Raw genomic sequence first — 11,904 nt, 5'->3', positions numbered from 1 at the left:
TGCCTCGCTTCCACTTTTCGTTACGTTATAGTTAACAAGGCCGCACGAGCGATCCAGTGAACTTAGTCAGGCATGTTATGAACCGTGATGTCAGCGACAGTCAGGTTTTTGTCTGCACCTCGCATGGTGGTGACCGCCGAGAAAATGGGGCGAGCTTGTTGTTGGTCTCCCATACTCCACTCAACTACCAAGCTCCCAGACAACATCGGTTTCTTGGGTTTAGTGCTTGTGAAAGCTTGTGTTCTGAGAAGGTCTTTTTCGGCTCATGCGAATTCTGGGCTCTGGGGTCTCATTGTGAAAAGAATCAAAGGAAGTTTCTCGGGCAAAAGGCGCGTGCCGCGCTGCGGATAGCTGCATCTACGCGTCCGGTTACATGAGTCGCACTCGAGCTACAACAACATATCCCCTGTGATTGGACTGGGAAGGGCGTGAAGGTGTGTGTAAGCATTGGGTGACAGCTGCTTAGTCGCACCCTCGCCTCCAACAACCCAACTTATAAGCCAAAATCCGGCAACGCTAGGTCCGTCTTAGCCGTGGGCTCTCCTCCATCATGGCTTCTCCAACACCGACTTCGACATCTTCGACAAGTCTAAGCTCGCAGACGACAGAGGAAAAGCGAGATCATCGATCGAACCAAAATGTATCAGGAGTAGATACACCACCGCCTACCTCAAAGTCCGATCCTACATCCATCACCTGGACCTCACCAACAGACCCATCCAACCCCTTCAACTTCTCCCCGTCAAAGAAATGGCGGACCACACTCCTAGCCTGTACCATGACCTTCGTCGTCCAAGTTTCAGGCACAATGCTCACATCCGCCGCCGAGCAAATCAACACCAGCTTCAACGTCAGCGATGAAGCATTTCCACACTCATACTGGCCGGTGTTGAGTTGGAACCTAGGAGGCGCCGCAGCACCGCTACTAGGACTACCTCTAATGGAGAACTTTGGTGTGCGGTGGAGTTACATGGCCATCTACGCGGTATTGATCATCTTCATCATTCCGCAAGCGTTGGCCAAGAACTTCGCGACGTTGATTGTGACGAGAATCATTACTGGGTCGTGCTCGGGTGTACTCGCGAATATCACGTCGGGGATTGTGAGCGATATCTGGAGGGATGGGAGGGCGAAGAGTTTCGGGACATCGCTTTACATCTTCGCATTGCTTGCGGGGCTTAATATGGGGCCTGTGTTTGGTAGTTTGGTTGTTCAGTATACGACTTGGCGATGGTAAGACATGCTTTAGTTGCTGCGCGGGACTCTGGCTAATCTGAACGTAGGATCTTTCTGAGTCAGATCATCTTCTACAGCGCTCTTATGCCGGTGCTGTTCTTCCTTCTTCCCGAAGTTCGACCGGATGTTATTCTCACTCAGCGTGCACGTCATATTCGCGCTAATACGGGGAAAGAGGTGTATGCTCAGGCTGAGAGAGAGCACACAAGTCTTGGCGAGATTCTCAAAGAGACGCTCGTTCGACCAACGCGCATGCTATGCACCGAAGGTGTGGTCCTTTCCTTTGGGTTATGGAGCGCTTTCTGCATCGGCACAGCTTTCATGTTCACGCAGTCCATCGTACAAGTCTTCTCAGAGCTGTACGGCTGGACATTCTTCGGCACAGGCCTCGTGCAGTCCGCCGTCGTAATCGGGGAGCTCATCGGTCTCATCGCATCTCTAATCCAAGACCGCATCTATTTCGCATCTGCGAAACGCAACACTGAAACTCCGGGGCAGCCGATCCCAGAAGCGCGACTTTATCTCAGCATCCCAGCTTCCTTCATCGGTCTGAGCGGTGGACTGTTCTACTTCGCATGGACGTCCTATTCCTCCATACCGTGGATCATACCCAGTATATCGCTCGCTTTCGTGGGCTTCGGTATGTTTTGCAGTACAGCGGGAGTAACGACGTATGTGGTTGATGCGTATGCGAAGTATGCTGCGAGTGCTATCGCGGGCATTGCGTTTCTGGAGAACTTTATGGCGGCTTTCTTGCCGCTTGCGACGCAGAGTATGTATCGTACGCTGGGCTTTGATTGGGCGAGTAGTCTTTTGGGCTTCATCGCGTTGGCGTTGAGTTTCATTCCGTTGATTCTGTTGAGGTTTGGGAAGAGCATACGTGGGAAGAGTCCGTTTATGAGTGAAGCGGGGTACGAAGACTGAGTATGCTCACACTTTTAGTAGATGGGAAATGGGAATACGCAATGAAGACACATCTTTTGCATCATGAATATGCTCGTGTAAGGCGTGTGATTGAAAGAGCACACATGCCTTGGTTAAGAGATGTGTTGCAGTAGTATAAAGGAAAAACCCACGTGCGGAGTTCGATTGTCGTACCAGATGGACCAGATGCGACACCTTCACTTCATCGCCGGAGCCAGCGCAATCGCAGAAAACCTCAGATCTCCCCCTTTCTCAGACTCGATCCTCATCAACCTCCCGATACCCTTCTCCAACGCAGCCGGACTAAGCACATCCTCGTCCTCCCCCAACACACCCCGATCAAGCGGACCCATGCGACCGCCTTCAAGTTCCCACAGGTGCCCATCTTTCGCCTTGACAAACGCCACGAAATGCTGACCGGTGTGCGCCTCCTCGATCTCTGCAGGCGGGGCAGAATCTCCCAGTTTCACGGCGTCTGCGTGAGCCTTCTCGAACGCGTCGGAGTCTTCGAGCACTCTCGCGCGCTCCCAGATGGGCTTTGGTAGCGCGTCTTCGCGGATCTTGGCTAAGGTTGACGAGGGCTGGATGTGCTGTGCAGCGTCGCTGTTGAGTAGACAGTGCACAAGGCCTATGCTGCCGCAAGCGTTTCCTATGGTCTGCTTGAACCATATGACGGGTTCGGCGTCGCCTTTACCCTCATACTCGGTCTTGTCCTTGTCTTCTGTTGTTCGGGCCTCGTTCCAGGTAGGTGTCAGAGGTATGATGACAAGTAGTGCTACCGTTGGTCGCGGGATAAAGCTCAACATGTCGGAGTCAGTGAGTGAGTAGATGTCGTAGAAAGAGAGCGCTGTCGTGTCCAGACCGAGGTCTCCAGCCAGATGGTTCATAACCTCTGGGTTGTTCTCAAGGACGTTCCACATCTTCTTCGGCATTCTTTGCGGAATCTCTTGCGACATTTTGAAGGAAGTTGTGGTTGTTCAGAGATGCTGGGGGTTGAGTTGAGCTGGCTGGTGTTTAGTAGACTTCAGGTGTGGACAGGTTAGCCTTGATGAATATGCTGCTTCCCAGGCAGCGATCAGACGCGTCACAACGGCATTCAGTGACAGGCAGCCATGCAGGTACGCTGCAGGTAAGTGGAAGGGCGTACAGGGCGGACAAAGGTGGGGAAGGATCAGGCCCGCCAAATCGGGAAAGGCCCCGCGCTAACCCTGAGTTAGGCGCGGCTGGCGGGGCATCATTCAATCCCCGCGGTGGCAGCATCCCATCGAAGTTCAGACAACGCATCATCTCACAAACTTTACGTATGAAACTGCCTTGTGGGTACGTGATGTATTCCTATAGTTGAACGATGTTCTGCCGCAGTCATCTATTGGCGCGGACATCCGAGCAAGCTGTAGGGGATACATGTTGCATCCGCCGGCTCTCCGCAGTAGTGAAGTCCAGCGCTTACATTTGAGCCTCTTCATCCAACGCACTTATTTATATGACTGACCTAGAGATTCTCGGCGTTTCTAAGCCTACCTTTACCTGAAGAACCAGCGAGAAAGACACTCAAATCTACCTCAACACACCAGACTCCCACTTTCGAGCTCATCATGGACGACGAAGCCCGACAAGCAATGGCAAGCATGAAGATGCCACGCCGACCCATCAACTTTGTTTCCGCAAAGCAAGGCGAAATACTCAAACTAGGCCAAATTACTTGCAGAGTCATGGAAGATGGATCGCGAACAGACAATCGCATAGGCTCTGCAGAATTCACACTGCCTCCAAACACACCTGGGCCACCAGCACACTGGCATGAGATGCACGACGAGACGTTTCTTGTAACAAAGGGAATGGTCCGGGTATGCTCTATCTTTCCTTTTATTCCATCCTAGTCTAGCAGATAAGACAGCTAACTCTCCTCACAGTTCCACGCACCTGACGGCGCCATCCAAGATGCCTACGTCGGCGACTACGTTACCGTACCCATCCGCGCACCCCACACCTTCTCGAACCCTACAAACGAAGAGTCCAAGTTCTTCAACACTTATACCCCCGCATTTTACATCGACTACTTCAAGACCCTGGCTGAGATAAGTAAGACGGATGAGAAGATGATGAAGGAGAAGAACATCGAGGTCATGGCGCGGTATGCGACACTGCCTGCGAAGGAGATGATGGAGGAGCAGAAGAAGTAAAAGCCGAGAACGGCCTCTGCGGATTGATATAAGAATACTGCTAGGAATACAATCATGCGCATGCGGTACGCAGGAAAAAGCTACAAACAAACGCCAGAGCTATCAATACAATGAAGAAGTCATCGCACAAACACCGCCCGGGCCAGCCCAGCACAACATCTCAAATCACAGTCGTATCCCCTTCCTCATCCACTCTACAGATACTGCACTCCTGATACAACTTTGCGCAAAACTCCCTCACCGTCATGTCAGCACCCATATCCGTCCCAATAAGATGGTTCTTCATGCAATACCACACCCACTGCCCACCACTCGCCTCATCCCTCCTCAAGTAGTTCTCGCCCGGGCTCCACGTATCCAAACTGAATGTTATGCCAGTGAGCTGTGGCCCCCGCGGCACGGTGTCAGAGTACTCCGTGCCGAGCATCTTGAGTGACTGGGAAGCGTGGTACCAGATCCAAAGCGGATTCCAGAGGGGATCACCGAGGGCTTTGGCGTCGAGAGTAAAGGTCTTGACGTTGGACATGTGTTTGAGTTGCTCGCGCATGCGGCGGCCGAGCGTCCAGGATGAGGATGTCATGGAGCGCGGGTCTGTGACGCCGAGCATGGAGGATGTTGTGACGAGCTTGAGAGAGCAGTTTTGCACTTTGGAGAGCAGGTCGGGGGAAATGTTCCATACTCGGTTGTCCTGTGTCGATGGCGCTGGGAATGCAGATGGAGGGGTGCTGGTGGCGGGCTTGTATGTCTGGGGCGTGACGCTGAAGTGGAAGGTCTTGCGCTTGCAGATCATGTCCATGTATTCGGAGTACACTTGCTTGTTCGCTAGGAATATCCATTTACTCTCGTGTCGCACAGGCGGTGATGTGGATGTGGATGTCCAGCGTGCGGGTCGCATCCAGTTCAGCGTTGAGCGCTGGATTTCATTGCGCGCTGGTGGCGGGTAGATGGGGTCGTCAAGGAAATGTTCGTACACTATATCCCGCAGCTCTTGTGGTAGGTCCAGGAATCGGAACGGCTTCTTGTTCTGGTATTGCATCTTGCGGTACTTTCTGAAAGCGACGACGCATAGTAGAGGGAGTAACAATGCGAGCAAGGTGATCCATTCCTTTAGCTCAAAACCAGCGATATTGTATTCTGCAAGCCATGGCTGCCAGCGCGACAGCTCGCTCGTCTTTATCGATGCGGATGCCATGACGATGCTCATGGTAAAGTGTGGGGTGCCGTGTAATTGAGCGTGCCTAGCACGCTAGCGGAATACGTGCGATGCGAGGAACACGATGGTGCCAGGGGCGCTGTCCAGCTTCCCTCACACAACGGAAACAGCGCGGGACTACGGGTATCGCGCGATGCTGAAACAATAGTCCTGCCTTCGTATACGGCACTATCCAATCGCCGAAGCGTTCTGATCGGTCAGACGACAACTCCGAAGGGTGCCGCGTTGTTTGGCCGCTCGCACAAAGGGATCGTGCGCACACGCGTGATGCAAGACTGCGCGATGAGTCGAAATGAGATGATGGGTGGAGGTGCAAACAAGGGAGGTTGAGGAGGAATGCGCGAGGGGGAGATTCGCAGCTGAGTAAGATAATCAATACTGATGCCTTGCGGATACGACTGATGAGGCAACCTGAAACGGGGTCGCCTTGCGCCGCAGCTGCTAACAACGACATCGCCACGTTGACACTATCGTCAGGTGGCACCGCGTCAGACATCCATCATCTCCGTACCTGACGCACGTGTTCGATCATAGGTCGCGCATATCAACGACGAGAATAGGATAGGCACTTAACAGAAGACGCGCACGATGGGCGTTGTGTGAGTAGAATCTCGTTATTCTGTTAATGCCTGGCTCGATGCACCTTGGAGGAAGGTGTATGCTACCTAACACGATGCAAGTCGTTCGATCAGACTTCCAGCGAGTACTTCTTAGGTGTCTCTTAGTGCCATCTCGAAGATGGCTATGTCCGACGCTCGACTAGCGACTGAATGCCGGCACGCACCCTACTGTCGATCACTCCTTCCTTATCACCACTGCCACACCGATAGTCTCGAGGAAGCGAACTTCTGCAGACTGCTCAAGACGCTGTTTGAACCCTATATCATCTCCATATCCGACCGAACACACAACCTCAACTTGTCGCAGGTCTGGAAAGTCGGTCTTGGTCAGCTCTCCTAGCCAGCTCGTGAGCTTTGACTTGCGGTCCCCATCCTCCGGCCTTGGAGACCTAGGATGGGTGATGCCTAGATTTCGAATGCGACGAGGTAGCAGCTGAGATGGACCGGGCCCAGTGTGGCGCTGGAGGTCATGACTATCCACCAGGCGACACTCAGCAATCTGTATTCGCCGTAGCTGTTCGAACTCACGAACGTCCAAGCGAACAGTCGTAGTGTCTCCGAAACGCACAGGCTCTGAGTACGTGAATATCAGATTCTCAACCGAGCGTCCGTGATCGAGTAATGTCTGCACGATGTGGAAGGGGAATGACCCCGTGTTCCCTAAGTCGGTACCGCCAAAGTAGTCTTTACCACTCCGAGGAAATCTGTGATCACCCCCTTTCGACAGATAAGAACCCAAAGTCAATGTATGGACATTTGGGAGATGATCGAGGATATTTATCGCTTCCAGGAAGCAGTTTTCGTGAGTTCCATCTTCGACTTCGATGATGAGAGTTGTGATATTGGCGGCTTCGGCGTAAGGTGACGGCACCTTTACGTCTGCCCCAGTACCTATGCATAGGGTGTGCAGTGTAGGTAATGTAGCGATCGCCCAGTCCAGCTTGCCATGAGAAACATGTATAGATGTAAGCTTCCAAAAGCAGGGTAGGTTCGTAAGCTTTTCCAGACGCATCGGGAGCCGTTCAAAGACACCCTTGTCGCGTCTGCTGTTTGAGATATCGTAAAGGCCGAACTCACAGTGGCAGATATATTCGTCCAGAGCGGTGATGGTCAAAGACCGTAACTCGGTGAGGCAGCTGAGAAGTTTGCACGCTAGCTTCTTCTCTTCGACTTTGTACCTACGAACTCCGAACCTCATACTTTGAGGGACGAACGGTGCAGTGACGTAGAACAGTTCCGGGTATAAGACCGGTTTCGACTGTGGCATAAACCATAAGTCTCTGACCTTGGTCGCCAGATGAGGCTTCTGTTGGATAGTCCGGAGAAACATGGCAATAGCAGACTTGTTGGGACAATCGTTGTACACGTACACTGCTTCCAGATCTTCTTCGGCTGGACGAAGATCGACGAAGCGGTAGAGTGCATCCTGTGCGGCTTCCGGGTAGCGCTTAGAGACGCGCGCCAAGGAGCACAGGCTCTGGTAGTCCAGACTCTCCGCAACTTGTATCAGGATCTCGACGGCGCATCTGTCGATATGGCATTTGCCGGGCATCGGAATCGAAGGGTCCTGGATCGTGAGCATACTGAGTGCGCTGGGAAGATCGGCGGTAGGTGGTGAGATCGCTGTTACCTCGCCATTCGAGACTAGGTACAGGAGCGCCATGGTCGCCGAGTCGGCTGAGGAGACGATTGATAGACTGGTTGTGTGAGTAGTTCGGTAGTGGTAAGTGGTGAGAGACGAGACGCGCTAGTGGTAGCAAACGCGAGAGCATGGCCCAGAAGGGAAAGTGCGCTTGGACACCTTGTTCACCTTCACCACGGGATACGAGCGTGAACTTTTGGACATCAAGTAAGAGCCGAAAGACACAAATATAACCAGATCAAGTTGAGATGGGTATCATTTCTATGTACAGTCTGGGTTGAGTTGAATGGTACCAATGTGGAGGAGTGATTACTTCACCACAGTAGATGTTCCGGAATCATTCCGAGAGGGGAGAGTGTAGCCACGAGCCATATCCGACCGAACCCATCTTTAACACTTCTTTATGCCGTATCGGATCTCCAGCACACGGACTTGTCGTGAAATATCCTTCAACTCTTCACTTTGTCGAGTTAGAGCGCGAGATTGCTCTTTAATTTCTTTGATCTCTTCAATTAACTTCTGTTGCTCTTCTATAAGTCTCCGGCCATGGTTGCGTATAGCCAGGATGGTCAGAATAGGCATGTTCCAAGGTTGCATTTCTTTGGTGTTGAAACGTTGAGCGGATTCTTGTGAGTCAGTAATGCCTAAGATCAGAGGTGAAGTACTCACTGATAACGTTGGTGAAGGATAAGGTAAGGAGTGGGAAACACTTCCTAGAAGTAGCCTTTTGTACGTATGAGCGATAGGCGACGAAAAGATCTGTTTCAGAGTGTGACTTTGCACAAATTTCCAGTCTCTCTTGATTGCGCTGCTGCCTACGAATTATTCAGGTATTGTGACATGCTAACCATGGTACACAACTACCGAAGTTGCGATCAAGACCCTTTGCAAACCTCAAGCACATAAACCACCACGGAAAAGTCACATCATGAAATCTCTGTAAAGATAACGCGTTCATTTCTTAAACATTAGAAACTACCAAAATATTAGGTATTATCCTCAACAATTACTTCTTCCCCCTATTACTGTCCCGAGGAAGGCTTAGTATCCAAGCTGACCCCTAACAGCACCAGCAACAAACTGCGCAGTGTGCGAATCAGTGAAGAAGCCCTTGGGGTTGGCTACAATCTGCTTGACGTGGAAGCCATCAGCCTGGTCTTTCTGGGTAGTCGGGTTGATGACGCCAACGGTGAAGGGACCCTTGAGGCAGCCAACGGAAGTACGGCGCTCATCAGGGCCGGTGGGGTTGGGGAAGGCCTGTGAGATGTGTGTTAGTAATCGTCTCAAGTATGCAGAATGCAAGAGGAAAAGGAGGTAAACTTACAAGTCTGGGTGGTCCAGCCTTGCCCTTGACAGCCTCGTGGATGTGAGTCGCAGTGAGCGCAGGGGACTGGTAGTCTCCAGTTACACCGCTTAGGGTGATGTTGTAGCAGATGGTGTTCTCAGCGATGTTGATGCCGTATTTGAAGAGGCCCTTGGCGCCGGGCTGACCGGGAGCAGGTGCGCCCGTGTTGGCGATGACCTGGTCGGGTGTGGCCTTGACAACGTATTCGGCGTCGAAGTAGAAGAGCTTCTCGTTCTTCTTCCAGCCGTTGTCCTTAGCGTTCCATTTGGCCTCCAAGTCCTTCTTGCAGTCGGTCTTGTAGTCGTGCTTGCCGGCAGTGGGAGCGGCGAAGGCAAGGGGAGCGGAGATGAGAGCGAGGAGGGCAGGGGTGGTGAAATGCATGTTGGATGTTGTGTGAGTAGCGGAAGCTGTAGAATAGTATGTGGATGTAGAGAGGAGGATGTGAGATGCTGATGAGAAATGAATGAAGCTATCCTGTGCGGTCCTTTATACACATCCGGCTCTCCACTTCACCATCAGAGCTCAACTTCATTTCCCTTCTACCCTGGTCCGATGACATCGGTGGACGACGCACTGCAAGCATGGATCGGTGGTAAAGACTCTTGGAGATGGACACTGGTGTCTTGGTGAAATCTTCAACGTGAGTTTTGCCAAGTCAACAGTATGATTTGAGATCATTTCCGCCATGGCCGAGCCCGTACATGCGATGTAAGGCGTGACCCGCGGTATGGGTAGTAGTCTTGGTATCTCCATTTTGCTGACAAGTTACCAGACGGAAGGAGTGAACCCCGATGCGAGGCTGCCGTCTGCATGAATCTGGCCAATGAGAGTTGAGCCCATTAAAACCCTAGCATGTGCGCCCAATGAGCACAGCGCTCGAACGAGCCGTAGAAGACGCCGTCCACCGTCTTGGTAACGGAAGATCCCATACTTTTGCAAGGCGAGCTTGCATCCATCAAGCCCACGATCGCCCCCAAGATATCGCCTAGCTATCTTGGTGCGGGTAGAGTAAGATCCGTAGTCTTACCCCAGCTCCTGATCGGGCTTACTCCTTCACCAAGTCTTCCTTTTTGAGCCATGATCTACCTACCCGCGTGGCTGTGCTGACAGAAAAGGACTACATGCCCAAGGCGCTAGCTCGCGTTGGCCTTAATGTCGACCAAACGTAATCGTAAGGCGCTATCGTTTCCCCAGAGAATTGAAATAGACCTTCGGGTCTCGATTGATGTTGACGTTGGTGTCCGCAGCGGAGAAGTTTAGTAAACTTCCTGGGTACTCTTGGCTGCAGCGCCGTGGGTGCCCTGGAAAGATGCCACTCATCACTGACTTGTACAGTATTCTGGAGTAACGTTGGTCTCCATCGTAATCTGCTGTAATGCCGTGTATGTGTGGTAAACTGTCAGACTTTAGTTGTGATGTTCAGGAAGAAGAAGCTCCCGGTGCTTCCAGCTGACAAGATGACATCACCAATGTGCCAATGCCAAGACCCACCCGATGGCGGCCTGTTCTCCGCCTTTCCTCCTCACGCTTTCCGCGCACTACCGAATTGACAAGCCGGGGACCGGATCTCTAGCAACACGACGGCCCAAATGCCCAGACAACGCTGCTCAGCCGTACTGGCGTCCTGTTACGTTCTCTTTCAACGATCAGAGCAAAACTCAAATGATCAATCGGCCTTCGCCAACAAGTGCATGCATTATCACTACGTATCTTTTGAAGAAACCGACTCGCTTGGGAGGTTCAAGGGCCTCTAGTTCCCTACGTGAGGGCTGAGAGATACAATGAGAAGGATGCTAGCGCTAGATGTGATACACCAAGAGCTTGCTTGGTTGGAGACAAAAAAGAATCTAGAAAAGGACTGCTGGTTTCAGGAAGGGAGCAGTCTAAGTCAATCACAACGCCAATAGTTCACGAAAAGCATGTTAATATCAACAGAAGATTAATATCAGCCTAAGAATGTAGCTACGTAGACAAACCGAAAACTCTCAGATCGTACCTCTCAGCTCTCTTCATCCTTCCGCACTACTCAAGCGATATCGACACAAGACAGATGAGATATCAGCAGATCACTAAATGCGCCAAGCTCGAAGACATCGATCGTGCTACCCCTAGAAAGCGACTGCGCGCGTTGGAACTGCAGGTGAAGCGGGTGTCCTTGGTGATGGAGCCACGGAGGCAGGCAAAGAGCTCTGCGACGAAGCTGAAGAGCCAGACACTCCAGGGGGCGAATTCTCTTGGGAACCATCAGGCGTTCCATCGCGACATTATGCCAATTTTCTCTCCTCTGAGGACGCTTACAACAACTCATGCGCCTTTCGGTGGGACAACGCCACGGACGACTTGATCTGGGGTCTCCACGAGGTAATGTTTAGAATGGCGTATGCATCTGCCTCTGGTAAGTACTGAAAGGCCCCATAAGGTCGTCTCACCCTTCCTTCACAATATGGAAATCTGACAGGGGTATACAGATAACGAGACAGGCCCTGCGTTGACGTGGACGTACACAGGCAGTGGTTTAGTGTACAAAGCAGAGTACTTGGCGTTTTGGATCGCCATTGGCTCTATGCTAGTTGGCTTACTTGCTTCGATGAGTCTACTCTGGGGCTACTGGCATCTGAAAAGGGAAGTTAGCCTGAGTCCTGTCGAGACGGCCCGAGCACTTGCAGAGACTGTTCTCTTGCCGCCCTCGGGTAGCCATGATATGACTGTTGAACAACTGTTGAAGGAGTTTGGTGATCGAA

At 52.0% G+C, this 11,904-nt stretch overlaps 6 protein-coding genes across 6 annotated transcripts; 2 read left to right on the top strand and 4 right to left on the bottom strand.

The window, feature by feature from the left end:
• Nucleotides 1-550: 550 nt before the first annotated feature.
• J4E84_000122 (uncharacterized protein) lies at nt 551-2,160 on the top strand (the record flags this gene model as incomplete). The annotated part of the gene is made up of 2 exons (XM_049382766.1): nt 551-1,233; nt 1,284-2,160. 2 exons carry the CDS (start codon nt 551-553, stop codon nt 2,158-2,160), a joined length of 1,560 nt encoding a protein of 519 aa, XP_049248284.1.
• A 197-nt stretch (nt 2,161-2,357) lies between these two features.
• Nucleotides 2,358-3,116, bottom strand: J4E84_000121 (uncharacterized protein; the record flags this gene model as incomplete). The annotated part of the gene is made up of 1 exon (XM_049382765.1): nt 2,358-3,116. One exon carries the CDS (start codon nt 3,114-3,116, stop codon nt 2,358-2,360), a length of 759 nt encoding a protein of 252 aa, XP_049248283.1.
• A 672-nt stretch (nt 3,117-3,788) lies between these two features.
• J4E84_000120 (uncharacterized protein) lies at nt 3,789-4,343 on the top strand (the record flags this gene model as incomplete). Its single annotated transcript, XM_049382764.1, has 2 exons — nt 3,789-4,007; nt 4,074-4,343. 2 exons carry the CDS (start codon nt 3,789-3,791, stop codon nt 4,341-4,343), a joined length of 489 nt encoding a protein of 162 aa, XP_049248282.1.
• A 160-nt stretch (nt 4,344-4,503) lies between these two features.
• On the bottom strand, nt 4,504-5,547 carry J4E84_000119 (uncharacterized protein; the record flags this gene model as incomplete). Its single annotated transcript, XM_049382763.1, has 1 exon — nt 4,504-5,547. The coding sequence occupies one exon, from the start codon at nt 5,545-5,547 to the stop codon at nt 4,504-4,506; it is 1,044 nt and encodes a 347-aa protein (XP_049248281.1).
• An 804-nt stretch (nt 5,548-6,351) lies between these two features.
• On the bottom strand, nt 6,352-7,839 carry J4E84_000118 (uncharacterized protein; the record flags this gene model as incomplete). Its single annotated transcript, XM_049382762.1, has 1 exon — nt 6,352-7,839. The coding sequence occupies one exon, from the start codon at nt 7,837-7,839 to the stop codon at nt 6,352-6,354; it is 1,488 nt and encodes a 495-aa protein (XP_049248280.1).
• A 1,020-nt stretch (nt 7,840-8,859) lies between these two features.
• On the bottom strand, nt 8,860-9,544 carry J4E84_000117 (uncharacterized protein; the record flags this gene model as incomplete). The annotated part of the gene is made up of 2 exons (XM_049382761.1): nt 8,860-9,075; nt 9,143-9,544. 2 exons carry the CDS (start codon nt 9,542-9,544, stop codon nt 8,860-8,862), a joined length of 618 nt encoding a protein of 205 aa, XP_049248279.1.
• Between the last annotated feature and the right edge of the window lie 2,360 nt (nt 9,545-11,904).

This window comes from Alternaria hordeiaustralica (genome assembly GCF_023758085.1).
Source record: "Alternaria hordeiaustralica strain BMP 2776 chromosome Unknown scaffold_1, whole genome shotgun sequence".
Taxonomy (NCBI): domain Eukaryota; kingdom Fungi; phylum Ascomycota; class Dothideomycetes; order Pleosporales; family Pleosporaceae; genus Alternaria; species Alternaria hordeiaustralica.
This window is presented reverse-complemented; position numbering and strand designations above follow the sequence as displayed.